Genomic DNA, 26,011 nt, shown 5'->3' with positions numbered 1-26,011 from the left:
GCATGAGCTAGTGCCATTCTGACTAAAATGTAAATATTTTATGAATGTGGTCCTGCATGCAAAGAGGAAAAGTTTGTGCTTTGGTTTTTAAATGTAAATTTATAATGGGTGTAAAACTAACTACATGCAGGGGATGAATACGTTCAGGGAATTAACACATTAATAGTTGTATTTGCTGAGTGTTGTATAGAGGTTACTATATTCCTGAACTCCTGTGGTGTCACTGTGGATTCAAATCCTGTGTGACTTAACAATTCTCTCTTGGCTGATGCAAATAGGAGCATTAAAGAGTAGTAACATCTCAGAGGCTTTAGCATCATATATTCCACCACAAATTTAGCTGTTGTGTGACCCACAACCACAGCTTCAACCCTCACAGGCAGACAGAGCAGCAGTAGCTTGGCACGGCCAGTGGCTGTATACTGAGCTTGGCCTTTTTGAAAAGAGCAAGTGTCACATCATCCCTCCTTTCTGCAGAGTGTTTCCTTAAACTGGCAGTAAATTATAACTGGACTTGACCAACACACTAAATGTTCTAATGGATCAGGGGTAGTTGCTAATTTTTTTGTGAGGTAACGCAAAAGTGGTTCAGAAAGAAAAAAAAAGTCCCTCTGTGACCTTTCAGGGAATTTGTAACTTCATTAGTGTACAGACATAAAAAGAAGTGATCTTAACCTTCTCAGATAATTCACAGCAAGAAAGCGAGTAAGTATATTTCCCAAAATGTTGAACTATTCCATATTATCTTTTTAGAACTTCTTCATTAATAAAGAGCTCCATTCCGGTTCACATTCACATGCTGTGCTGTTCACATCCAGTTAATTCATCCTTTTGAAGAGGGGAACAGAAGACTGTGATGTTTCCAGCTGATTTAACATTTGTACCACTGACTAATTTTCACTATAAAAAGGCCCACCATTTCTCATTCACCCAATCTTGCTCTGTATTTTAGGCAACTAAGGGAAAAATCACTTTCCGCAGCAGTGAAGGCAGTTTTCTAGCTGAATGAACACAGATGAAGTAAGGAGCTGTACAACCAGCACTCCCTGCAGCTTTATCTCTGCTCTGTAGCTGTCTGCTATCATGAACAGAGGCTGCTGTTTCAGGGAAAGTTTTCTCTCCTTCATTTTTAACATTTCACAGCTCATGAGCACAGACTCCCTGCAAGAAATAGCACTGTCTTGTATAAAATTCCCATAAGCAAACGCAGCCTATTTTTCATGATCCATTTCAAGCTTTTTGGTAATAGGGGTTGGGGTGTTTTTGCGGGTATTTACCAGATAACTTGCTGTGTGTCTCATAGGCTAATGTTCAGCCGTGTGTGGCTGTGCAAGCGAGGCCGGTGGCCAAAGAGCAAAAAGTCCCAGCAGCAAAGAAAAGATGAGCAGTTAGTGCTCAGAGACGCGCTCAGCATCAGCCTCAGAATGAATGACACCTGTTGGGGTTGGAACTTGAGGGGTAAAACTAACAATACACTTTTTACCTCTGAAAAATGTCAAATCAGAATGTGCACCGATTTGACAACATCAACTGGGCTACACACATGTTAAATTAGTGTGATAACTTTTAGCTTTCAGCTAAATCTGGTCAGCAGAGGGTTTTAAGCAGCTACTTGGCTGCACACTTATTTATTATGACTAAGGGTTGTAAAAGACATCACTAAACTCAGTTATCTCTGAGTTCCTAAATAAGAGAAAGGATCAATTTTCAGCCCATCCAGTCATCTTCAGTGCAGAGAGTCATGAAAATGGAAACAGTATAATTTAATAAAGGCTTCTCTGCTCTCTTACCTCTCCCAACCTGATCTTCATTGCTGAAGGTTTTCAAATAGTGCAGCATGTTTGTGTGGTATGAACCCCAAACCAAATTCCCTGACTTCCACCACTCTCATCCTCTCAGCTGTTTGGATGAATCTGGGAGTGTCTCAGTTTTGTAGTGCAGCACAGCCGCGTTTGGTCAGCCAGGCTTTCCTTCTCTGTGGATACTTGTGTGGACTTGGTTGCAACAGTAAGTAGATTAAGAGACCAGTGATTGAGGGCAAATCAATTACTATAGCTCAGTGGTCTGTATTGGGGGGGGGGTTACTGTTGCATGCATTTACTTTGTTCAGGGCACAACCACAAACACATTAACCAGCCTCCTTTTCTAATGGGAACATCCTGAACCAACAATCACTGTTATTGTTATTGTTATTATTTTCTTTGCCTCATAGCAGTTAATATATATGTATTGATCAGCAGCGACTTTATATGATAGTGCACGTCTGCTATCAGTGAATTTTTTGTACGTTTAATCCTGATTTATTCCTGATGTGATGAATTTAAGGAGATTACAAGTGGTCACAGTGTACCTTATAATTTGTGATCTTAAGTATCGGTGACATCCCACCTATAATTTTCTCCCAGGCATCTCCCGTAAAGTGGAATTCAATTGGCAAACCTTACTCCAGCCTACTTCTTATGATGTGTTACTGATATTTCCTCTAATAACAATATGTTTCCACATATATTTTACAGTATCCCTCTGTAAATGCATATGAGGTCCTTTGCCAGGGAGGTAGTGTGTGTGATGCTGGGCGGCTCCTCTCCTCCCACCGCCTCCTCCCAGTCCGCCCAGCAGCGGACTCCGTCATTTCGCCTCCGCGTCCCTCACTTGTTGGATGTGTGCATTTTCAGTGATTTCACGCTTCCTGGCGCTTGTTTTACTCTCTTGTTGTCCCGAGAGGACCGCTGCTGTGTATCAAGGTTAACGAGATTTTACCGGTTACATGCGCGTAAAAGGCGCTTCTCCCGAAGCATTGTCTCCGTCCTTACCTGTGTGTTTGCCCCTGTTGTCACACCGTGACTATGCTCCGTTTTTCGGTGTCCTCAGGCTGTTTCTGCAGCTGTCCTTCTGACCTCTAGTGTGCTGTGCTCCCACAGCAGGAGCGTTTGGGTTTTCTGGCGGCGTTGTGCGCTCTAGACTCGCGGCTCATCCGTGGGAGAAGTTCCGCCGCAGTCCCATGCACAGCGCTTCTCTGCTCACCTCCTGCTGCGATAAGAATGTTGGCGGCTTTTCATGGTCAAACTCCACAGGATTAGCCCGAGTTGGACAAACGGACCATGTAATCAAATCAGGTATGTGCACTAATCAAAAGAGGGAGGTGGGACCTCATTTTCTGTTTGTTACCTCCGGAAAACGTTTCCGTTTACTCAGACTCAGGATTCAAACCTCAGAGGTTGTAGATGTGTCTCTGGCTCGGACCTTTGATGTGAAGAAGAGGCCCCCACTCACTTGCAGTGGCTAAAATGTCACATTGCCCAGTACAGAAATGCGTGTCTCCAGCTATCCTTTCACTTTTAATTCAACATGAAATGTTCCTTTTAGGCTGCCAGGGGGAAACGATCTGACAGTGGAGCAGCTCAGCAGGAGCTGGAGTCTTGGAGGTTTTGCCATTTTGCTGCTGCTGCTGTGATCTTCTTTTACACTGGTTCAGTCTGGTCTGGATGGCCTGCTGCTCTGGCATTAGGTAAAAAGAAAAGACTGCATCAACTAGAAAAGATGGTTAGTAGAATAAAGCAGTGACTGTCATGGCTAGAAGTTGAATGCACACTTGGCTCACCTGCATTGAGATCGTACAAGGTCATGAAGCATTTTGGACAGATAGAGGGCACAAGGTGAAAGATCCTGGGTCTCAGTGGGTTGAGCAAGAGGTTCAATTCCCAACAGGGCTGCTGGTGTTTAAAATGGTTTGGTTCAAAGGGAGTCACCACATTTTATGCTGAGCACTTTTTGATAGTGTGACAGTTACCATGTTAATGGGAAAATGTAAATAGGAAAATGATAACCAAAGAGATTCTTTTACTGTTCATTTCAAACAGCTACTGTAGAAAACTCAAATAAGTTCCTAAGTTTATATGACTTATAAAGAAACCTTTCAGACTACGAGAGGACACATTTTTAGGTGCATGTCTATATTAAATCGCAGGTTATATCTAGTCCCTTATGATATTGATCTGTCACTGTCATCCAGCTGCACTCCACACACTGGTTACTTCCATTTTTGTTGGCTGTTAGAGGGATGCTGTTTTATACATGTAAAGGATATTCTGCAGTCAAAAAGAAATTCATTTGTTTCTAATCCTGGGTTTTATTTTTGTAAATCAGTGATTTAGACATAAAATGGCTAAAATCTTTCGTAATTGCTTACAATGGCCTGTGCAGTTGAAGCAATATTAGGTGGTGTCCCTGCATCTTTCACGTCTTCATTTGTCTCTTCATTGAAGCTGGTAAGTAAAATTCTGGTATTACCAGTTGCAACTGTTATGAAAGTAACACTGCTCTTCAGTGCTTCTAAACAAGACTCTGTTGTAGAACAAAATGGTAATTTAGCCCTTTATACAACTAGTGTTTTTCTTCTAGGCAAATAGGTTCTTATTAAACACTTAAAAAAAAAAAAAATCACTTCCAAGCTAAGTATTCCTTCACGATGTGCACATGTCAGCTAAAATACAGTATGTGAAGTGCATTGATCTCCCACATCAGCACCCAGCAGCAGTTGCCGTGCTGCTCTGACCCATTTCTCACAGAGGAGGCTGTGACAAAATAACTGTGGAGCAGCCTCTGTATATCCTCCTGTCTCCACCCCACCACAAACACACACAATACACACACGCATGCACAATACACACTTCTTAATTCCTCCACCTCCAGTGCCTATGATACAAGAGGAAGTGGGCTGATTTCCCAGAGGAGTCTGCAGTCAGAGCTGTCACAGCTAACACAGCAGCAACAGACAGAATGTATTTAATACACAGGTTGTATCATGGTGTGCTGTGCCAACACTTCAAAACACTGTCAGAAAATACAACTAGCTGTTTGCAACATTTGGCCTATTGGTTCTAATTTGGTCTGTAAGAGCGTCTGTAGATGGGAAACTAAATATTTGACTCTCCTTAGTTAATTTAGGAAACTGTTAACCTAAGCAGCTTTGTTAACCCAGACAAATCGTCATGGCTTATCATTTCCATCATCAGAAAATATGCCCTTATCAGTCACATATGCCCTTATCAGCCTGCAGATGTTGTGTGTTATGAAGCATTGGAAAAGTTGTCACTATGATACCGCAGTACCACTCAGTGATAATTGCAGAAGCTGTGTGCTGGCCTTGTATTACTGTCTGTGTGGTCAGGCAACTGAAAAATACATTCAAGAACATCAGTGAAGAGCAAGCCAGGCCGGTCCAAATAAATTCACTCTGTCAAACACATGTTTGCTGTTAAATGACCAACAATCTTGCATCATGTCCACACATGATTAGCATGAACATATGAAGGTTAGTGGGCTTTATTGTGACACAAGGCAAACTGTAATTAAAATTAAGCCTCTGTTGCCAAAAGAGAGTCCCATCATCACACACTCAAACCTACTCTGGTTTGTGTGGAATTTCAATGAGCCCTTTTTAATCAAAGTAAAGCCACTGTTGGTGAAGGAAAAGGCCTGTGCGTCATAGATTTTGTCTCTCTTGCTTTCTGGCCGCAGATTACTGTACTCAGCCTACTTTTGTTTGTAAAGTCATGTCTCGCTTCCTTCTGCTGACACTCCACTCAATGGATTTTCTGGGGCAACATGCATGGAATGGTGTTTTTAAGTTGTGGTAGTAGTGTATGTGTGTGTTTGTGTGTGTGTGTGTGTTGGGGTGGGTGGAGAGGGTCTTAAACTACCCAGGGAAGGGGAGAGTGTTTCAGTGTTTCAGGAGTGGTGTGTGAATTATTGAAAAGCCCTCAAGGTTTTTCTGGCTGCAGGATTGATATTTCTTGCCGTACAGTTGCGAGTTGAGTGTACTGTGGGTACTAAAGGTGAGGCAAGCTGTGTCCAAATTGTACTGTAGCGTTAACAGGACAAGAAATTAAAGTCCATCATCTAACTACAGCCTCAGTCATCTTTAGAAAACAGCTAAAATTTCAGAATAGATCTGAATCTCTGGATGGTGGTTGGTTTCTGGCAGGAGTGTCTGAGAGAACAAGCTACCTTATCAGCTGCTTTACCCATGGATGTATTAAACGAATGAATGCGGAATCCATTTGTTCCAATGAAAGATGCTCACCCAGCAGAGACCAAGAAAGTCTCCTGCTTCCTACTCAGGTGCACACAATTGAATAGTCTAATATTAATAAACAACAACAAAATAATATCTTGATAGAACGTGTAACTCTACAGTATATCATATATGTATACATTTCATGGTTATTTAGTTTTAATTCACAGAATCAAAACTCCACAGTTCCTTTTGTGTGTTGTTTGTGTGTTTTTCAGCAAGAATGTACATGCTAACACGCTCACAATTAACCATGCTGATGTTCAGAAGGTTTAATGTTGACCATCTCCGCCATCTTGGTGTAGTGTTTTAGCTGCTAACATTTAGCAGTAACTAAAATTAGCACTAAACCTAGATTACAGCTGAGGCCGATGGGATAATTAGTTTTGCTGGCATTAGTTTCATCGACAAATTTAAATTTTGACCTGATGACGATGCAAGGGGACAATTCAAGGGGTCACCCACATCAGTAGGATTTATCCTCTGGGGACCGTGATTGCTTTTATCACTGTAAAATCTGGTGATGTGGTGATGATTTGCTCTCTCACTCCAAACCTCCGGTTTTGTTGCTGCATTGTATTTACTCACAAAACTCACAAAAAGTGGCTTTTCTCAATAATGCTCATGAAAATGAGCAGGTATCATTTGTTTTCAGTTGAGTATAGCTAGCTGGGATGACGACTTGTGACTCTTACTGTGGCATTGTGCAAGGTGATATATGGCGTGTGGATGTGAACGTAGCTCTGAAGTGCGGTCAGACAGGGAGAGGATGAGGCCACTGAGAGGAAGGCTAACTGGCAGAGCCGGAGGCCTCTGGAACAGAAACGCTGCTATCTGCAAACGTAGCTCTACTGCTGCTGGCTGCTGTATCCATGGTGACTCATCAAAAACACACACACACACACATATATACGGATATACACGTTTACAGACACACTTCCAGACATAATCAGACTGACAAACATACGCACTCACTTGGACACCCTTAAAATGACACAATATTCTCTGATATTTACACAGTCACACAGAGATACGCACCTTCAGACACAAACAGAGAAATGCAATCTTCTGAATACTTACAAAAACGCACAAGGACATTGAGGAACACAAGCACATACTACATACACACTCTGCCTTTAAGTATTGTAAGCAAGAGCGACATTTTCCCCAAATCATCTGTCACCAAAAATCTCCTGAAATTAATTTGAACTCTCAACCACAGATTTGCTGTTATAGACATTAATAATAAGATTATGCTCCTCAGTATGTAACAGAAACAAAAAAAGGAAATGTACCAATAGCATGAATTGGACACTTTGCCCTTGTCAGAGGGGAAAAAAACCCCTTCTCTTACATAAAAAAAAAAACACAAAAAACTCTACTTGTGTTTGGGAATTGAACTGGGGTCATTGGAGCTGGAGATCGATATCTCCACCTATCCTCCCATCATCATGACCTTCACACTCTTACTTTGGCCACATGTTTCAACTTTAAATGACCTCTTGCTTCTCTTCTAAACCTCTCCTGTTGAGAAAGCACTCTTCTCTCCCTGTTCGTGAACAGATCTCATTATTTTTTATCTTAAAACAGCTTCTTTTGTGAAATTTCAGCCCTTTGTCGTCACTTCCCACAACTCCCAATCTTTGTTTTATTCATCTTTATTTGAAATGTAGAACTTGTCTTGTAGCACCCCTCTTACGCAAGCAGTACTTGAAGCTTAAATCCAACAATTATACTTGCAGTGTGCAGTTTTTCTGCTTCTTACCCAGAGTGAGCTGCAATAAGGTATCAGTGTCAGAGGTTGCACGACCCAGATTCCTGGGTCCTGAGGTCACTATGGAAGAAATATGTGCTAAAATATAGATTCACTATGAATAAAACATGTCGCACGGCTGAGATTTAACTGTAATCCTGCTGACGTCAAGACTTTCAACTGGAAATTAGAAATGTGTTCAGTACATTATATCATCATTTTCATTCACTCCAGTCCTCCCCCTTCACTTTCCACATGTATAATTTTTACTTCCCTAGTTTTTTTGTGCACATTCCACAACACTTTATTTATTTATTTATTTTTACAGTTATTTGGATTTTTTTTTCGCTGCAACGTATTCTCTGTTATGGGTTATATGGGTTTCTATTCATTTATACGTGAAAGGAAATGTGGTAATGTGAATTTATGTAATAACATAATAATATATAATATATAATATAAACCAACAAAGTTATCAGATGTTGACCTGAAAAACATGCATTTCATGTGCGAAGGTAATTTTTACGTGCACATCAACAATTCACCTTAAAAACACTTTTGAGAACCTTAATAATATGCATCACGGTGAAGTGCATACAGACTGATTTTTAAATTAATCCATGTAAAACAAGATTTTAGAGAAATCAAATTACTTCAGACCATGTAAACCTATACCCCTTTAATCTGAGCATAGTGTAAAGATGATTAGTCCCGTTGCTGGTCATGTAAAGGTGCTGATGTTCTCAGGATGTAATGGGTTTACGAGGAGGCTGTGGGATTTCTGCTGAGTCTGCTGTCTCTTTTATGTGTTCCCTCCTGCTTACATTATGCTAGACATTGAAACCATTTTCCAAGTTGTCTCTCTCTTTTTTATGGCACCTGAAAACAAAATCTGCTCGCTTTCCCACTGTCGTCTTTGTTTGGGTGAATGAATGGAGACATACCATATGAATCAGGCCGATATTTTTAATCGGAGAGGTTTTGTGGCTGCATCATAGAAGTGATTTTGTTTATGGACATGTTTTTAAAACCCTGTTGATTATTTCAACAAGGGTTTGATCTTAGTTTGATCTGAGTTTACAGATCAGTGGGTTGTTGCAGTAACTTATGCAAAATCATCTGTGACAGTCTCAAATATGGAAACTATTAGATGAGAGCCACAACCTAACTAATGCAGAGAGATGAGAGGAGATCAGAATCATTGTTTGTCCTGGAAGCGTTTCCTCTTCAGTGTGTCTCCCTGGCTGTTGCCAGGATGGCACAGAGGATTCAGTTACTGTTCTGTAATTAAAATAAAGCGGAAGGTCATAGGTACAGTCTTTTTTTGTTGTTTTTTTTCTTTTACACAGCAATGTGTCGAAATAGCTTTGAGCATCACACTGAAATTCATACCTACTCATTCATTGTCAGGCTGATGATTTTCAGGCCAGTTATTTTTTTTTTTTTCTTATTTATCCGTTTTAATAGCGGAGGGAAAGCCTTGGTGGGCAAAGACTTGACTGGTAGTGTGACTGCTTTACAGACTCAGTGTTGACAGACTGATCATGGCTGTTTTATTAAATATTCATGATAAGGCCTCACCTCACCCTCACCTCAACTGACTGGCCTTAATATTTCAGCCAGCATGGTATTAGAAGCATGAAAGTAGAAATACAGAAAAGTATGTTAGATCCTTACAGGGATGAGCTGTGAAAATCCACTTCCTGTGGATTCAAAATGTTAGTCACAGTGGTAAAATGCATCAGTCCACAGGAAAACTGCTAGTTCAAAATCTGATGGTTTAATTCTTTATGGGAAAACAAGGACATATACTGGTCCCTAGAGAAAGCTAACAACTCATTGAACCCTAACCTCTCCTTCTGCACTTCTGCTCCTGAGCAAGGCATCTCTGCAGCCCTGCCTTTTCTCTGCTTGCTTTGCCATCTGTCGCTGCGCTCCCTCACTTTACTGTCACAGATAAAATGTCCATGTGAATGTATGCTAATGTAATATTCGTGGTACATTACTCCCTCAAAGATAGAAGCTCGACCATTTCATTTCCTTTTATGAGTCTGTCGTGCTGACCAGCAGAATGGAGGTACAGTAATTACAGCTTCCTCTATATACTGGGTGTGCATTCAATGATGCTGCACTGCTGCCAAGTGTGAAAGAGAAGCTGGCATATCGCAGGACAGCAGGGGAGGAGCTGAGCAGCTATAATGAAACCTCTGCAATCCTCGTAAAGCAGGGGGACGTAGAGCTGTAGGCATGTTTAACGTCAGGCCCGTTTCCTGCTGAAGTTCTTCACTGTGAATCTGACTGAACTGGACATAAATTCACTACAAAATCAATACAAGCCTTCCAGTTTGAAGTGCGAGCCAGTTAGTGTCTCTTTGGTTAGAACTGTTCCCATGAAGAATCCTAGCAAGTTGTTGTTGTGATTGAAAGTTTAACTGTCTGCCTGTTAATCCTGCAGGTGACCCACAACCTGTCCATACTGTTTTCCACCTTTGTACCCAAGTATGTGTACACAATCACTGTGTCTCACTCTCCATACGGCGGTGCATAATTACCCTTTGCAGGAAATATGCTTCTGTACTCCCACTTGGAAAGTGACTGAATTCAGCTTTACATTGCTGCAGGCTGCTGTGTCTACATTTGTTTAATGTGTAAGAGTTTATTTTGGGGAAATGGACTGAGCTTTCTGACACTGCCCGGCTCTATACTCATACTGTTCTACACATTATAACCTGGGATGTGACTGGGTTGAACACAACATGTACTGTACCCTACCAGGCTGCTCCACTGCTGTAGCTACAGGAGATACAGCAATGCACCAGGTTTTGTTGAGTTGTTGGGTTGGATTCATTCTTTTTTACTCCCGTACTGGCTTCTTTTCATTGGCTCCCTCTAAAATCCTTCTCTTACAAATGAGGGCCCTCAATAGCCAGGTTCCTTCGTATCTCAAAGAGCTGATAGTACCATATTATCCCAACAGATTGCTTCATTCCCAGAATGCAGGTTTGCTTATGGTTCCCAGAATCTCTAAAAGTAAGAAAATCTGTCCTGGCTCCACCGACTTGCTGCTGTTTATTGTCTACAATTATCCATTTCTAACACATTACGATGCTTAATGTTCTACTCTGCTTAAGATACATTTTGTATTAATATTCTATTCAGACTGTAATGTAAATAATTACCAATTTTTTGGTTTCTGTGCTCTATTTACTATCATAACTGTAATCTGCTGAGCACACAGTATCCACTAACTATTCTGTAATTTGAATGCTGGCTCTTTGTCCTCTGCCAACCCTGTTTGTATCATGCTTTATATGCTACATGTCCTTCTCCTCCTCTCCTCCATTCCTAGCTGTCCTATCTTCCTCCTTTTCCTCCTTTCACCCAGCCCGGCCATTGGCAGCAGGGTCCCCCATATGAGCCAGGTTCTGCTCAAGGTTTCTTCCTGTTAAAAATTTTTCCTTGCCACTGTAGCTTTACGTGCTTGCTCTGGGGTCAGGCTCTGGGCCTCTATAAAGCATTTTGAAACAATTTTGATTGTGGAAGGCAGAAGGCGGTATATAAATAAAATTGAATTGAATCCTGTGCGACATGTAAAACTTTGAGTTAGACTACAGTTTCTGTCAGTTATTAAGTGAACTATGTTTGAGCAAATCTTCCTTTGTGTCTAAGTTTATGAGTTCTCTGGTGCAGGGTTTGTGCCCTTTGTGGTTTTTAATGGATACACCAGAAAGCCCTTCCAGACACCAGTACCACTTTCACTGATGTGATCTGAGCTGATAGATTTTGAGAAAAAGTTAAATAATTATGCACTGCTGTTATGTGTTTTGTGTTATGTGTACTGTCTGAACCCAATCTGTTACTAAAGCCATTTATTCAAATGGGACCATCTGCTCTCGTAGATCATTTTAGTCATTTTGAGGTCCTGTCCATCTGTTAGACAGTTTTATTTTCTCAAGTGAATCTTGAAAGTGTGTCCAAAAAAGTATTAAAACAAAGCTCTGTGGCCTGCACAAAAAAAATAAATAAATTACACAGTAGCACCAGAGACTGGGAAAGGAATGGGAGAAATTGTGATTGTAGAATTTATAGCAATAGTCACAACAGCTGCAGTTGTGGTATCAGCAGCAGTAGCAGTATGGTAGCACATGGCTGTGATAACGGTAAAGGTACTGTAGAACCATAGAGAGCAGAAGTCCGTTGTGAGACCCACAGCCACCCCACGGGCCTGGATATCTGGTGATAGTCTGTTGTGGCCAAGGAGGAAATTGAATTTGATGTGTGTATAAAAATTACAGATGGACCCAGAGTAATGAATCTTTCGCTTTCCATGTGAGCAAAGGTGTTCACCACATCTTGAGTCACAGCGAGTGTGTAGAAAGGCTGAATCAGGAGCTGGCAGGCTGTAGTACAGTAGCCTGGAGAGCTGCATAACAGCATAATGCACATCAGTTATAAATCTGCCAGCAGTATATACGGCATCAGAACATGGTCCTGATTGGACGGAGAGAAAGACTCAAACTCCAACTCTCTGTCTTCCCATCTCTCTCCATCTTCACGGGGGACAAAGCTGTTTTACCGCCTGTATTGATCATGTGCTTTTATAGGGCCAAGAGGATCATTCTTGGGAGTGGTTCTTCACATTCATTGCATTCTTTGCCCCAAATGACCTCGAACAAAATCAAGTAATTGAACTAAAATGTTCACTGTCATCAATCTCTACCCACTGGGTCGTAACTGCTGCGACAGCTTAAGAGGGAAGATGGGATAACGGTTGGTTGAGCTCCTGGGGGGTCCCTCAGTACATGAAGAAGGTTTTCAAGGTCATGTGTAAGTGTTCGTATCCAGAAAGTTAATGAGTTATCATTTGAAACCCGTAGGATGTTTCTCATCCGGTCTAAAAGTACCTCAAATTTCGTACATAGAATTTTTGTAATTAAACAACTGAATAGATTTATTTGTAAAGAACTTTTTTCAAGTGCGTGATAAGGTGAAAACTTTGATTCTTAACAGCATATACAGTTTTCAATTGGGTAATGGTAAGCTGGTAAAACAGTACACAGATGTCTCTGATGCCTAAAAAGATGAATCTTATGATTTTTTTATGACTGTGATTTTTTTTTTTATGATTTTGAGGTAGCCTTGTGTAAGTAGAAAAAAAAATCCGCTGGAGGTGGAATGCAGTCTTGATCACATTTCTGTCACACCCACAAAACTCTAGCTGTTGGTTTTATTGCCTTGAAATCTGTGTACCCCGTTAGGGTGCTGTGTAATAGGCAAAGTGATCTCCTGACTTTGTTAGGGTTAAAACTCCAACCCTTGTTGCATCTCTCTCTCCATCATTTTGTGTTATCTTATATGTTTGCAGTGAAATACACTACCTACATAACATCAGTGCTAATAAGTGAAACTTTTTGCCAGATGTGATGTGCATTTTCCCATAATTTACAGGTAAAGCTGCACCACCAATCGTGTGAGTGAGCTGCATACAGTGTGCTGTTGTCACCTTAAAAACAGTTACTCAGTGATTTTATTTGGAGCTGCCTTTGTGTGAAGTTTCTCCATGCAGTTTTAACGGATTATGTTCATTTTGTTTTGACATTTTACCCATGATTGTACTTTTACGGTAAATTATCTTCATGAAAAAAGAAATACCACAAATTCTAAACCGACCGTCTAAATGTGTGTTTGTTTGACACCCACGCATGCAAACAAACACACGTTTACACACTCATGCAAACACACACACAGACGCCCACGCTGGACCGCAACAGAGAGAGGAAGCAGATATAGGAAAGCCTTTGGAACGCCAGATAACAGGATTAGACAAATTACATTTCAGCTGTGACCATGAATCCCATTTGGATGTGCGACTTGTTTTTTTCTCCACTTACAACGGCAGTCATAGAGCCGTGGAGTTTGATGACAAAATGGTGGTTTTCCAAAATAATGTGTGCTAAAATTTTGTATCAGTTATTGCCTGGGTAGATCTGGGATTTGGGTCTTCTGCTGAGACTAACACCTGAAGTTGTCAGGAATAGAAGAGAGTTAACAGGAAGCATAGTAAGTATAACAGCCTTGTAGTGTGTGGCTTCAGTGCATGCCTGGAGAGAGATTCTGTGTGTTTTTACACACTGAAAGTTAATTAATAATCCTTCATCTGACATTACAAAATTGCAAAATCATCAGATGACATTACAGAATCCTATCCCACAAGAAGGCAGTTTTGACATTGCGAACTTTTGACTGATGAGTGAGCAGGCTGGCGTCTTGCTCAAGAACACTTTTTTTTTAGCAGGACACATTTTAAGGCTGAAACTTTTGGCCTTTATATTACAGGACAGATGGTGTCGTGGTGCGTTTACAGGAGCAGAGACTGACACAAGCCGACTGCTGGCCAGAGCAATTTGAGATCCGAAGAATCAATCTTGTAAAAATCGTCCAGGGCAGTCAAGGTCCTTCAAATGCTCCTGAAGACTGATGGTCGAGACTCCACAGGGAACACTCCATCAGAGAGAGGGACAGGGAGGGAGCAGTGGCTCATGAGATATTCTCGTTACTCTGATTCGCCAAAAACAGCGTCTGGGAAACCTGCAGTTTTACAACATGAAGGGATTTTATTCTGCAGCTTACAGGGACAGGGACAAAGGAAAGCAGTAATAGATGTGGTGCCAACAAGCTGATAAAAAAGACTGATAAGACTCACAAAATATTAAAGGCTGACGATTACAGGTGTAAAAAGCTTTTAAACGTCAACATAGTGTGTTGTAGAGCAGTGCAGTGAATTGTATCATACCATGGCATAATGTAACATAATGGGGTGTGACAGAGTGTAGCATGTAGTTCACAGTTAATCATAACAAAAAATAACATGTATCATAAAACATAATGTAATATATCAGTGAAGTGTATGTTACTGTAGCATTGCATGGCATGCAGTGTAATGCAGTGTGGCTTAGCATATGGCATATCCATTCTTCACATAATACTTCCTTTGACCCTAACCAAACAACAGCAAATCAGTTAGCTGACACATAAGTTGATTAGCGGTTGCTTAGAGCAGTTAATGCTTCTCACAACAATCAACAAAATGTGCAGATTAAAAAAGAATAAATAAACCACAAAAAAAACTGCAAACAGTTTCAGATACAGATGGTATTTTTATTTATTTATTTTTTTAATTACATAAATACATGTTTAAAAAAAAATTAAGCCCTACATATGCTCTGTTGTATATGAGTATAATGAGTCGCAAGAAGATGAAATATAAGCAGTCACCACAACAAAATGACAGGTGTCAGAGTGAGAGCTTGAACAGTCATGGGGGATGAAAAATATATTTTCTGCCTCAAGCCAAAAGGTTGCAAATACAAGCTTTTAGAAGAAAAAAAACTTGTTGTCCAAAGTTGTTGAAATGTGCTGAGCCCAAAACACAGTGCAGCTCCAACTCCAACAAGGTGATTAGCTCTGATTTGGTCATCCCTGGGGTATGATCCACCTCAGACACACCAAGTTTTCATATCATTATGTTTTCCACTTTGAAGGAAATGGAGTCTGGAAGTCTGGAAATAGACTTGCTGCTTGTTCGGTGTATTTCTGACAGCTGTGAGCTGTGAAGTGTCACAGGAGCTCAGAAATGTCTCGAAATAATCTAAAATCTCCCTTTAAATCTGTGAATCCCTGAAGACCTGAGCTTTTATATTTCCTAATATGTTATGTATGGACAGTACTGTAAGCTACTGCAAACAACATTTAGTTTTGCTGCCTTAGATGTACTGGAATGAATCAGACTTCATGTATACTATAATTCTGCAGTATCAACTCTTATAGTAGTGTGGTGAGTGTTTATTTAGTAAAGTATGGTGCTTCCTGTACTCTGACTGCTGAAGTGCTGTGAAGGCTCAGTTGTTTTTTCTAATGGATGTTTTATTAGGATGTCCTGATTTATTTGGTAATGCTTGAGTACATGTGTGCCTGTATGAATACTTTATGTGTGCACTGTGTGTGCGTACGTTTGTGTAGTGTGAGAGAGCGGGTTTTATCAGTATACAGGGCTCTTCAGGCAGTATGGGGGACTTAGGGCCACTCTAATCTGGACCCAGTGGTGACTGATCCAGCTTTCTTTCTGTCTCTGCTCAGCGTGTGGGTGTGTATGTGTACGTGAGAGTAAAAGTGTGTTTGTGTGTATATATGTGTGTGCTGATGCAGATATCTCATTTTCTCCATAGTTTGTCAAAGGAAGTAAACTCAAATTAATCTAACCAACAAGTTTGTCTCAAAGTGCTTGCAGAGCAACATGTAAACTGGGAGAAAAACAAATTTGTGTGTGTGTGTGTGTGTGTGTGTGTGTGTGTGTATGTCTGACTAAAGGATGATGTGGTGACAGCGGTGACTCCATTTCCATTTCCTCCTTGCAGTACAAGTCACTGTGCTGGCATTAATTATGAAAAATCGTGTGGTGTACTGAGTCTGAGATTGCATGCACTGGAGAGAGTTATGATGAATGATGTTAAGAGGAATCTGCCAGCTGCCATCCCGTTTGGTCTCCACAAATAACTGAAGGCTAGTGTACTTTGTGACAGAAACATGGTTTATGAGCTTGGTGCCAGTGTAGTGGTTCAGATCATAGCTTGTGGGAGCAGCACGGCCTCCTTTTCTTCTCCTCAGTGGAGAGTCTGACAGCACATCCAGTCCATTGTCTTTTTAAGGAAGAAACACATTCCGATTCTCCAATCGGAATGTGTTTCCGTTTGAGATGCAGTTACAGTACATCGCAGGAGTTATTATATTTTTCATAAAAGGTACTATGTCATTATATGTGTGAACCACAGTATATAATCCATTCAAATGCTTTAAAACAAACATACACACTGACATTGATCCCTTTTTGATCACTGTGTCACTGTGATTGTGTGGACACAATCATCCCACAGTGCAACAAGTAGAGAAACAGCTAGAAAACATCAGGAAATATTGGATAATGATACAGTTCACACAAAGTATTGTTTATTTTTGTTTTAGGTTATTTTTAATTGCATCACAGCCAGAAAACACCTAGCTGAAGACACCTAGCTGCAACAGGAAGATGTCCACCTCAGCCAAAGAAGGGCTCTAAGGTGCATCTTATATGGGCCCAAAAAGACAGAGGCATGGTGAAGCCTGAAAAATGTTCATGTTGAATGAATGGGACATCATATCCAGTTCTCTGAAAAGTTCTGCTTTAGTCTTTTGTGGCTCCAGGGTGAGCTGCACGAAGTCTGATGAACTGCCTCGAGTGATGGACTCAGCATCAGTTGGGCCTGGATACTATGAATTTGACAGTTAGAAAAATCTGAGAGATAGAAGTGATCTTATCAGACCCCTGTACATTAACTGCAGCCAGCATAGCACACCAAGATCTCTGATCTGTTGACAGTCCAGTTGCATTGTGGGTTACGTAGGCGCTAGGCTTTGTCTGTCATTAGTCTAGTTTGAGTAGACTGACAGACTTCATCTATCATATCACATGTACCGGTGAGACACACACATACGCACACCAGCACATTCACACATCAGACAGCAGGAATCATAAGTGACAGGCTGAGAAATTAGCTTTGTTTGCTAACGCAGAAAGGTGTAAATATGCGTGTGTGTGTGTGTCAGCCTCCATACACATCTGGTCCTGTAACTCTACATTTTCTCCTTCCTTTGTATTCTTTAAGTTTTCTACTTCCTTCTTTCTGACATACATTCTTACTTTTTTCCATCCTCTCTTCCCTCCTTTTTTATCATCATACCTTTCCTTTCTCTACCTACAAAGAAGAACTGCAGCTCTTCCTGGTGCCGCATATATGTGTGTGTGTGTGTGTGTGTGTGCACGCGCGCGCATGTGTGTGTGTGTGTGTATGTGTGTATTTGAGTGTGTGTGTGTGTGTGCACGCGCGCGCATGTGTGTGTGTGTGTGTATGTGTGTATTTGAGTGTGTGTGTATTTGAATGTGGATGAGACAGAGTGGGAGACATTGCTCAGGAATATGCATGTTTGAGAATTTGGAGAATGGTGTTTTAATTAAGTGTCTTTGATGTTTTCATTCTCATTGATTCAATTTCTTTCCTCTCTGTCTACATAAAGTATGGCTAATACTTAATGGTTTTTCTGTTTCACTGATTTTGTGGAGAGACTTAAAATCTGTTTTGTGAAGAACTGGACAGTTAATGCAAGTAATGATAACTGCCATGGCTGAGCAGACTCAGACTATTATTTCGTATTGGTATTGCTTTCTTGTGGTGGTAAAAGAAATAGTTTGTGGCATTTGCAAGGGGACAAAACATTGAATGTTACTGCATCACACTAGATACAGGTGTTACTGTTATTTTGTCTACCACCTGTATGTATGTAATGCATATGTAATTGTGTATGGGGTGTGTGTTTGCACATGCATGCTCTTTTCTAACGAAACACACTCTTCTGCATGCCTTTGCATTATCTAGTGTTAGTACTGTTCGTTGGTTTGTGTGTGAGAGTCATATTTCTGTTCTCACGGTGCCACCTTGTGGATAAAAATGTTTAAAGGCTCTTCAGACTCACATTTCCCTCTTCCTTTCCTTCTTCCTCTCCTTCCTTCTTCCGTCTCTCCTCAGAGATGTTCAAATAGTGTTGCTATCCAATGGTGTGACCTCTTAACTTTGACCTGTGATTTGACTTCTCTTCACCCTTGCAACCTTCAAACACTCTTCTGATGTAAGTCTATCTATCTATCTATCTATCTATCTATCTATCTATCTATCTATCTATCTATCTATCTATCTATCTATCTATCTATCTATCTATCTATCTATCTATCTATCTATCTATCACTCTGTCTGTCTACCATTTAATTTAACTACCTCTAACTACCTATTTTCTGCTTTCAGGTGTTAAGCAACTTTGCTGAACGTAAGTATGACAACAATAATCACAACAAGGGTTATTCTGTGTAATTAATCTTCAAAATTTCATATTTACAAAAAGTGTCAAATGTAAATGTCCTTTATGATGGTAATTGATGTTTACATGTAACACTGACAGATACGTGATTTCATGAAACCTCAAATCTTCTGAGGAGCCTGTTGTTGACGGTGTGACTTCCTGTGCTTGTTGTCAGAGTTTGATGGAGAGCTGGTCGGATGACAGCTGGAACTGTTGTCATAACCGGAGGAATACTGGCCACAGTGATACTTCTCTGTATCATAGCTGTGCTTTGTTACTGTAGACTCCAGGTATGTCTCTGTTTATATCTGTGTGTTTATGTATGTGTGTAAGCATCTATACACACAGTACTATTTACTTCATTTCTGCTCTTGCAGATCCATTCATCCATTTGTTCTTTCCCTGTCTTCCTTATAGACAGTCTTTCCTCCACCTAGATTTTTAAATTCCACCTCACCAATATGAATTCCTTGTCACATTATATTTTAATATTTTTGAAAATACTAATCGCAAATGCTGTGCAAATTTATAGTTACTAGTATAGAGTTCAAACATTGCTATATTATCTTTGCCATAGTACATACATTACATCAATAATTTATTAACAAATGGGTGCACAACAACAACAAGCTTTGAGGCCTTTGTTTTTATTTCATTTCTTCATGTCTTCACGTGTGTTCTCTCTCTGTGTAGTACTACTGCTGTAAGAAGAATGGGTCTGACAGCGGCTCCATCTCTCAGCAACACTTTGCCTGCAATGCCTGCAGTGTCACAGGCCTGGACGGGTCAATCGTCACCCCACTGTCCCTGTCACCGCCAGAGCCGTCGGGATCCTCCAACTTCACCAAACCCAGAGGGGGGCGACGCAGCTACTGCCCCACCTGCTCACCCTACGACTCACCCTTCTACATCCGTACCACTGATGAGATGCGCAATGGTGGCGAGCGCATCACCTACATGCCCACACACTATGAGAACCAGGCACTGGCGATGCCGCTGCCCGCTGTCCGAGGCTCCCTGTTGAGAGAGACTCAGCGAGGGCGGCCTCCTGATTTCTACACCAATACCCGAGCCATCAGCACTGAGGTGTGACCACCCCAGAACCCCATAACACCACCCATACACACAACTGCACTTACACTCACACCAGCACCACCACTAACATAACCACAAAAGTGATTTTGACACCTATAGAAGCTGCCAGTGAGGATCTGCTGGATAAAGGCCCACTGTTCGTGCAGGTTACATTATCACATTTGATTAGGGTTTGGGGTTTGGGGGGTTAACTGAGGATTATTTAAGCCTACTGCTGAAGACCTAAGTGTGTGACAAGCAGTGATGACTTTCAAACTTTGTTCCTCACTTTATACCCTTAAATTTTAAATGTTAATGTTCATAAAGACAGTGATTCTATAGCTGATGGTAGATTAAACTGTAGCTGTATAATGTCTCGTAAGAAAATGTCCCTTTGTTCCCACATGAAGGGTATGGCTGTACACTGTGTGTTGACTGTTACTGTCTTTACTGGCTGAGGGCTATCTTAGGTCATTTATGGTTTTCTCTTGCTGCATATCTTCCCAGTGACTGACAAAAAGACAAAAAACAAAAAGAAACAAATAAACAAAAAAAAAAACCAGTATTATGAAGTATGTATCAAAAATGAAGCAATTTTGTCATGATAAGCAGAATTGAGACTGAAATACATTTGAAAACGAAGAAGGGCAAAGAAAGGAAAAGTCAGCATCCCCGCTTCTGTTTTCTGGATCTCTGGAAGAATGTTAGACTTACAGGAAATGTATAAGAGAAGACTCAAGCTTTCTCTATGCAAGCTGTTGGCAAACTACTGCAGCTCTTCATCTCCAGTAATCTACTTTCAGCAGTTTTCATCTCATCAACTTTACTGGAGGAATATCCTGAGCAGTGTGCACATCCAGTGAGATATTACAGCAGTGTACATATAGAGAGACCAACAAGCATTTAAAACTGGATCTTGGATACAGTACTTCTACACCTCTTGGGTTGCAAGATCTAGCACTGAACCACCACTCTCTCCCCTAAAGCGTAAACCTGTGAATAAGCAAGGATGTCTGAGCCCTTGAATGCAACAACGGTAAGCTTGAAGTGAACTGAGTGAATTTCTCTTTACTGACAGTGATGCAAAAAGTTTGAAATGTAAATATTAACTTGAAAGCAACAAAGACATCTCTTCATCCCATTGTCTTCTTGACTGAGAGAGATGCACCCTGGGATCTGAACATGATTTATTTTGGATGAGGGAGTGTGATTTACTAGTTTGTGCTATTTTGTCTACACACACCTCCTATACTCCTGTACTACTCTCATGTTGAATCTTTCAAATGCAGTTAACCATGGCATTTCCATTCATGCTTTTTTTCACATTGTGAGAAAGCCAGAGTACACATTTGTGTGATTGAAAACAGTTTCACAGTGCTTATTTTATACATGACACTTACCCATCATTGCTTGACATTCACAATACTATTTCCTGTGATACTTGTCTTTGTATTTCTGTGTACAGCAGGAATCAGTGGGGCTGACTAAACAGTGCAGGAAACCTTACCAACGTGCATGGTGTGATAATGTTGGATAATTCTGCAAGATTTTTGGGCAGGCCTAGTGTTGTTTTTCGAGTATTAAACAAAAATGCACTTCCCAACCTCTTTTCAGCAGTGCATATAACATAATTGAAATTCATTGATCAGCAGCTACTTCATTAGGTTCTCAATTACTTTTTCATTAAGGTTAAATAGCTGCCAGCTGCAGTGCTGTTACACTGTACATCTTAAGTCTTCTCAAGACCATTTTACATCAGAATTGTGAGTTTTCTCTGAATTAATTAAAAAGGGAAAATAAATGTGCAGTGGACTAGCCAAATCAAAGTTCATCACTGAAGATCAATATGTTTGCTTTTGGGAAAACTGAAATCTCTGAAGAGGATTCAGTGGAATAAAACCAGTGTTTCTCCATGTTGTTGTCCACTATCACAGTCAAGGATTCATTGTCATCATTCATTTATTTAGCCATTGTATTAACTATCTATTTTACTACTTACTTAACTAGTTAACTTTGAACATAGAAAAAAATTTTTAGAAATGTGGTTAAAACAGAAATCATACATGATAAATACAGAAACAGTAATATTTGGCAGTGTTAACTTTTGACAATTAAAGATTTGTAACTGCTTGAAATTGATTTTTGTGTGATTACTGACAAGAATCTCTGTCTCATCCACTCTCAAATACACACACACGCACACACACACACACACACACACACACACACACACACACAAGCAAACAGTATTACACTTGTTCAATTGGAAATACTTTTCCACATTAAATTCACTTGAGTTACATCATGTATATGTTTTGATTCTTATGCATCACGCAGCACCATCGGGGAGGCACCTGACTGGTCCCAAATACATTTTGGAGTGTGACTGACCCCAGACATACAGTCAGAAAGAACTATCTTTAGCAACAAGAAGCGCAATGAGTCTTGTAGCAGATGCCGTGGCCCCCGCAGAGCGCTGATCGCAACATCACTGAGTAAGTTTGGTATTACATGAGAAGACAGAAGCCACTGAGACAGTCTAACCCCACAGAAGAACTTGTGGAAACTTCTCCAAGATACTTGTAACAACCAACCTGCCAAGTACCTTGAAAAATTGTGTGAGTGTACTAAAGAGGGTGGTCACACCAAATATTAATTTGATTTTGTTTGTTTTTTTGTTTTTAATTTTGTATGAAGTTAACTGATAAAAACAATTTCTGGCATTATTTTTTGAAAACCTCCTCATTTTAGTGTCTAAAACTTTTGCCTTGTACTGTCTGTCAAAAAATAAATAAATGTGTATATGTATACACATACATGGCAAAAACAAATTCATAAACTGAATTTGTTGTACTTTGCATGTACGAGGCGCGTGAGCCAGATCATCTGCAAGGAGCACAGAGCATGCGTGAACATTCCAAACCGGAAGGCGTGCCACTAAACTCCCGAGTGCTTGATCTTCTTAAATACACGATCTTCGCTGCAACTCTTCTGACAGCTAGCAAGCAACTCCGCAACGCTCTAAACAAGTGAGTTGACAGCTCTATTATCTACACCTGTGTTGATTTCACTGGCACATTTAAATGCAGTGGGATGAGAAACGTTGTTTTCCTTCTTCTCTCTCGTCATTTTCCTCCGGAGCCGGGCGGGGTGTCGCGGAGCGAGGTCGCTCCTTCACCTACTGCTCCAACTGTTTTAGACTTTGAGCGCTTAGCGTTAGCCAAACTTAGCGTTAGCTCGCAGGTCTAGCCTCGCACACATAGCTACTTCCTGTTTAGCCTACATTCACCTGTTGTGACAGCTAGCTCCTTACCTATAGGTCTACTTTTGCATACCCATGTTATCATTACCACGGTGAGAAAAAAAACTGTTGTGATTGTACGGGTAAGTTAGCTTGTCGTTAGCTAATTTCGCCTTGCCTCTCTTTCTGTGAAAGGGGTCTCTCCGCTGTGCAGGTCTGCTGATTTTGTTTACTTGACCACACGATACCATGCCAGTTTCATTTAACCCACTAAATGGTAGTTAAACACCCGTCATAAAGAGAAGAAGCTGTCACACAAAGCTAGCCTGCTGCTGATGCTGTGAGAGACTGTGTGATGTGCTCCATCCAGGCCTGTAGACACCAGGGAGAGTAGCAATAACACTTTACAGCAGCAATTAATGGAACGAATCCAGTCTAACACAGTTTAACACAACATTTCATTGAGTTTTCAACCGCAAAGCCATTTCCTCAGCTGGAAATCAAAGCATCGACAGCTGATTTAATGATGCCTTCAGGTGACACTTTTTGGAATTGAGCCTTTTACCGTATTAATCTCTAATCCAGAAAGGACTCATATCTGTAGCTTTTGCTTGACATATTCCATCCAAGTGAGTTTAATTTGACTGGGGCAGCTGCATTTCTACTAGGCATACAGCTGCCTAGTAGAAAATGTACCCATACCGCCTCTCAGTAACATCACTGCGTCTTCTTGTCATGTCACATTTGCTGCACTGAAAATCAGTCATAACAGAAGTAACAAAGTGATGTTCACAAAAACATCTCTGTGTTTCTGAGCGTGTGACAGTGTTTTGGGGGTGATGCTTGGTGACACTTCACATGATGGCATTACATTCAGTGCTTAAACTCAGCCTTTAAGAACAGGAAGGCCCATAATTTCTACTAGAACACGATATTACAGTATATGATATAAATAATAATGAAGCACAGTGAGTTCCCTGGCATACATTAAGAATAGAATAGAATAGAATAGAAGAGGTGGAGGTGCCATACTATTTTCCTTCCCTTTCCTCTTCCTTTTTCGTGGCATTCTGCATAGGTATTAGTAGCATATTTTCCAATAATGCAAAACATGGTTGGTATGTTGGCTTGTTCTTGTAGCCTTTTTGTAAGCAACTATCCATTAAATGGAGGTTTTATTAGGTTTTTAAACTCCCAAGCTGCTCCAGGCGATATCGGTAATATTTCAAGAGGAAAGTAGCTGATGTATTAGAATATGAAATGAATAGTTTCCAGCTTGTATCATGGAGAAATGCTTGTAACAATTTGACTATGAAGCGTGTGTGAATATTTAACTAGCAGTAGACCGTGGTTGTAGGAACAAACATGAATAAACAGGTACTAGTCTGATGTAGGCCAGGCTTTAGCACAAAAGTGCCCTTTTGTGTTCCTTGATGGAGAAGTCTTTCTTTGACACGAAGGACGTACTGAAAGAGCCAAGCAGAAAACTGACAAGTACATCAGGAATAATTAACCTGCATTTCACATTAATTCAACAGATTTACTGAAATCATATTTCTTCATATGCGGTGTTGTGTTGCTGCTGTGTTGTACAGTGTACAATACAGGTTGTCACAACAGTCTGCTTCAGGTTGAAGCAGGTGGATATTTTTGATTCAACCACAAACACACAAAACAGAACATACATACATATTGTATTTGACTATGAAAATGACTGGTATGGCTCTAGCTTTAGACGTAACGGGAAGTGATTCAGTGACAGGTGTTGGGTGTTACTAAAAACCAGATACTGTTGGTTGAGCTGGTTTTCGTCTCAGCTGCACAAAAAAAGGTTGTGCTCTTTGTTTCTCTGGGGCTGTGTTGAATCACCAGGCTCCGTCTGTGTTTGGACTGGCTGGAGTAGCTTTTAACATGATGTGTGGTGTGGCTTTCACACAACAGGTTTTCAAGGAACATCAGTGCGTGCAGGGAAATGGACTCCCAGCCATGATGGTGCTAAAATCACACCCGAATCCCAGTATGGAGTTATCCATCCAGAAACCAGAGGCACCATTATAGCAGATAACCTGTAATTAGCCTGTTTAATAAACTGGGTTTTGATTGGCTCACACTCAGACACAGTGTACGGTGGCCAGCAGTGGCCAGCAGACCTAAGAGTGAACAATGATGTCATTCAAGTTGATAGTGACTTAGGAAGTTAGTTTTTTTACTTTAACTACTGAACAGGTTTTGCCATGTTGCAATGACAGGTCTGTTCAGTGTGCTTATGCCCCACAATCACATGACTGAATGAGAGACTGGAAAGCAGGTCAGCAGGTTGAGGTTGGGCAGCCTTATCTGTGTTCTTCATAGAAAGGTCTGCGGAGTCAAAAAAGCAGACGGAGTTAGAATGAGCTGCTCGTCAGATATTTAGCCAGCACTGTGTACAGCCAGAAGAGACACTAGACCAAATGCATCACAGAAAGAAAGATGGCAAAAAGAAAAAGTTTGCACTCTCATCCAACCCTCCAGTGAAGTGCCAGAAGATTGTTCACCCATGCATCTTGCATCCAGAATCATGCATTATATAAAACTTCCATCAAGTAGAACATAATCATATATTTTGGCTCGTCAGACTTTACACTTTGAGGTCTGTGTAGTTTACTCCTTTGACTCTCATAACAAGGATCACAGTACTGCAGTTTTTTTTTTTTTTTCATGTGTCTGTTGATACTGTTGTATCTGTGACAGCAGGGCAAGGCAACACACTGAAACCACATGCACCCTTATAGACGTAATGTGGCTGGTTTGCCCAGCGCCTGTGGGTGTTGTGTCTCCCTACATCACTGGCCACTCACATTTTCCATGCAGGCAGTTGTTGGGTAGCAAGGCTGCCAACTGGGATTGGACTGGAGGAGTAGACTGGTAATGACTGGGTGAAAAT

General features: G+C 40.7%; 2 protein-coding genes across 3 annotated transcripts in view; both read left to right on the top strand.

The window, feature by feature from the left end:
- The first annotated feature begins 18,970 nt into the window (after positions 1 to 18,970).
- On the top strand, positions 18,971 to 19,865 carry fam163ab (family with sequence similarity 163 member Ab). The gene is made up of 2 exons (XM_041040770.1): positions 18,971 to 19,063; positions 19,467 to 19,865. The coding sequence occupies exons 1-2, from the start codon at positions 18,971 to 18,973 to the stop codon at positions 19,863 to 19,865; spliced, it is 492 nt and encodes a 163-aa protein (XP_040896704.1).
- A 2,905-nt stretch (positions 19,866 to 22,770) lies between these two features.
- Positions 22,771 to 26,011, top strand: part of rabgap1l (RAB GTPase activating protein 1-like) — a 124,907-nt gene continuing 121,666 nt past the window's right edge. For both annotated transcript variants that reach the window (XR_005894205.1, XM_041040682.1), the window contains exon 1: positions 22,771 to 22,876. The gene's annotated coding sequence lies outside the window, so the exon portion shown is untranslated. The remainder of the gene's footprint in view (positions 22,877 to 26,011) is intronic.

The sequence above is a fragment of the Toxotes jaculatrix genome, chromosome 6 (assembly GCF_017976425.1).
Source record: "Toxotes jaculatrix isolate fToxJac2 chromosome 6, fToxJac2.pri, whole genome shotgun sequence".
Lineage (NCBI taxonomy): Eukaryota > Metazoa > Chordata > Actinopteri > Toxotidae > Toxotes > Toxotes jaculatrix.
The sequence above is the reverse complement of the archived record's forward strand: the minus strand, read 5'-3'. Positions and strand labels throughout refer to the sequence as shown.